The sequence below is a fragment of the Sinocyclocheilus rhinocerous genome, unplaced genomic scaffold, assembly GCF_001515625.1.
Source record: "Sinocyclocheilus rhinocerous isolate Xijiao unplaced genomic scaffold, SAMN03320098_v1.1 scaffold168, whole genome shotgun sequence".
NCBI classification, from domain to species: domain Eukaryota; kingdom Metazoa; phylum Chordata; class Actinopteri; order Cypriniformes; family Cyprinidae; genus Sinocyclocheilus; species Sinocyclocheilus rhinocerous.
Genome location: NW_015635532.1, coordinates 1,089,948 through 1,091,244, shown reverse-complemented (window position 1 = coordinate 1,091,244; position 1,297 = coordinate 1,089,948). Strand labels below are relative to the sequence as shown.

General features: G+C 40.8%; 1 protein-coding gene across 1 annotated transcript in view; it reads right to left on the bottom strand.

Moving 5' to 3' along the window:
- The window catches only part of hmgxb3 (HMG box domain containing 3), a 25,299-nt gene that overhangs the window by 21,564 nt on the left and 2,438 nt on the right, over positions 1-1,297 (bottom strand). Inside the window, exons 4-5 of the mRNA XM_016561528.1 lie at positions 596-1,060; positions 374-460 (exon numbers count right to left, since the gene is read on the bottom strand). Coding sequence (XP_016417014.1) covers positions 374-460; positions 596-1,060 — 552 coding nt within the window. The remainder of the gene's footprint in view (positions 1-373; positions 461-595; positions 1,061-1,297) is intronic.

Sequence of the window (1,297 nt, the reverse complement as noted above, 5' to 3'; positions counted from 1 at the left end):
TAATAAAACTTTAACTAAAATTATTTATATATTTTCTTAGATTTAAAAAATATATAAAAATAAAAACTAATAATAATTAATAATAATAAGCTATAATAGTATTTAATTGATACTAAAATAACACTGGTGCACAGGTTTATTTGAGCCTGTTTGGGAACAAAATGTGTTCAAAAGTCACTGTGTTGATAAAGTTTGCCTGGTTCATGCTTTCAAAGAAACTACACACATAATCTCCCGTTTTTTCATTATTTTGGTCAACAGTTTCGTCTAAGTTAGCAGGTCTTGGTCAGAAGGAAATGACCCATATGAAAATGCACATTACGTTCAAATATTTGTACATGCTGTTTATTGCTTTCACAGATGATTTACTGACCAGTTTAAATGAGGGTTTGGGTTCTGGTTTCACACTGCTCACTAATGGAAACATCATAATTGGACTGGCTGTGTTAATCACTTTACCCTGAAAAACACAAGACACAGAGTACATATTAATTACTCATTTATCATTTCTAAAAGCCTGTACATTTATTCATTCACTTCATTCATGTGCCTGTAAAGCATCTTTATGTTTTAATGTGGATGACTGACAGCTCACCTGACTGGGTATTATAGCAACTAGATGAGTGGCATCTGCTTTGATCTGTGGCATCAAAGCCCCGCCCTCCATTCCACTCTCTATCGCCATGCCAACGTCACCATACGACACTCGAGACTCCTCCCTCTTCACAAGCAGAGCGGCGGCTTTGTGAGCATCCTGGCCGAGAGCTGGTAGTCTTTCAGTGGCATTCTGGGATGGTGCGTCCTCACTGAGCGCCTCGACGGCGATGCACTGCTCCACCAGCTCCACCTCACTGCCCAGAGTCATGGGGGACACCAGCGTCTCCTGCGCTGGGGCCTGAGGGGCTCCATCCACAGCCCCATCCGCCAGCGTGTCCGTCTCTCCGTCTCTCTTGACCCGTTCGCCTCCCGCTGAACTCTTGGGCAGGAGCACGTAATTCGCCCTCGGGAGGATCTTGCGGAAACCTGGTACGTCCTGAGAGGATGCAGCTGATTGGCTGCTCTGTGAAAAGAGACGTAAAATTGACAGTCATAAGACTTTTGGAGGGAAATGTGCTTTATTGCACTGAAAATAATGCAAAATTTGCCTCATTTTCTTTAAACTAAACAGAATTTCTTCTATATTTCACAGTGAAATATGACCTAGACGTGTTGTATACCGTTTTGTGGAGTTTCAACTATACAGTAGAAAAAAGATCTAAAAAAAAAATAAAAAAAATTGTGATCATATATCAATAGG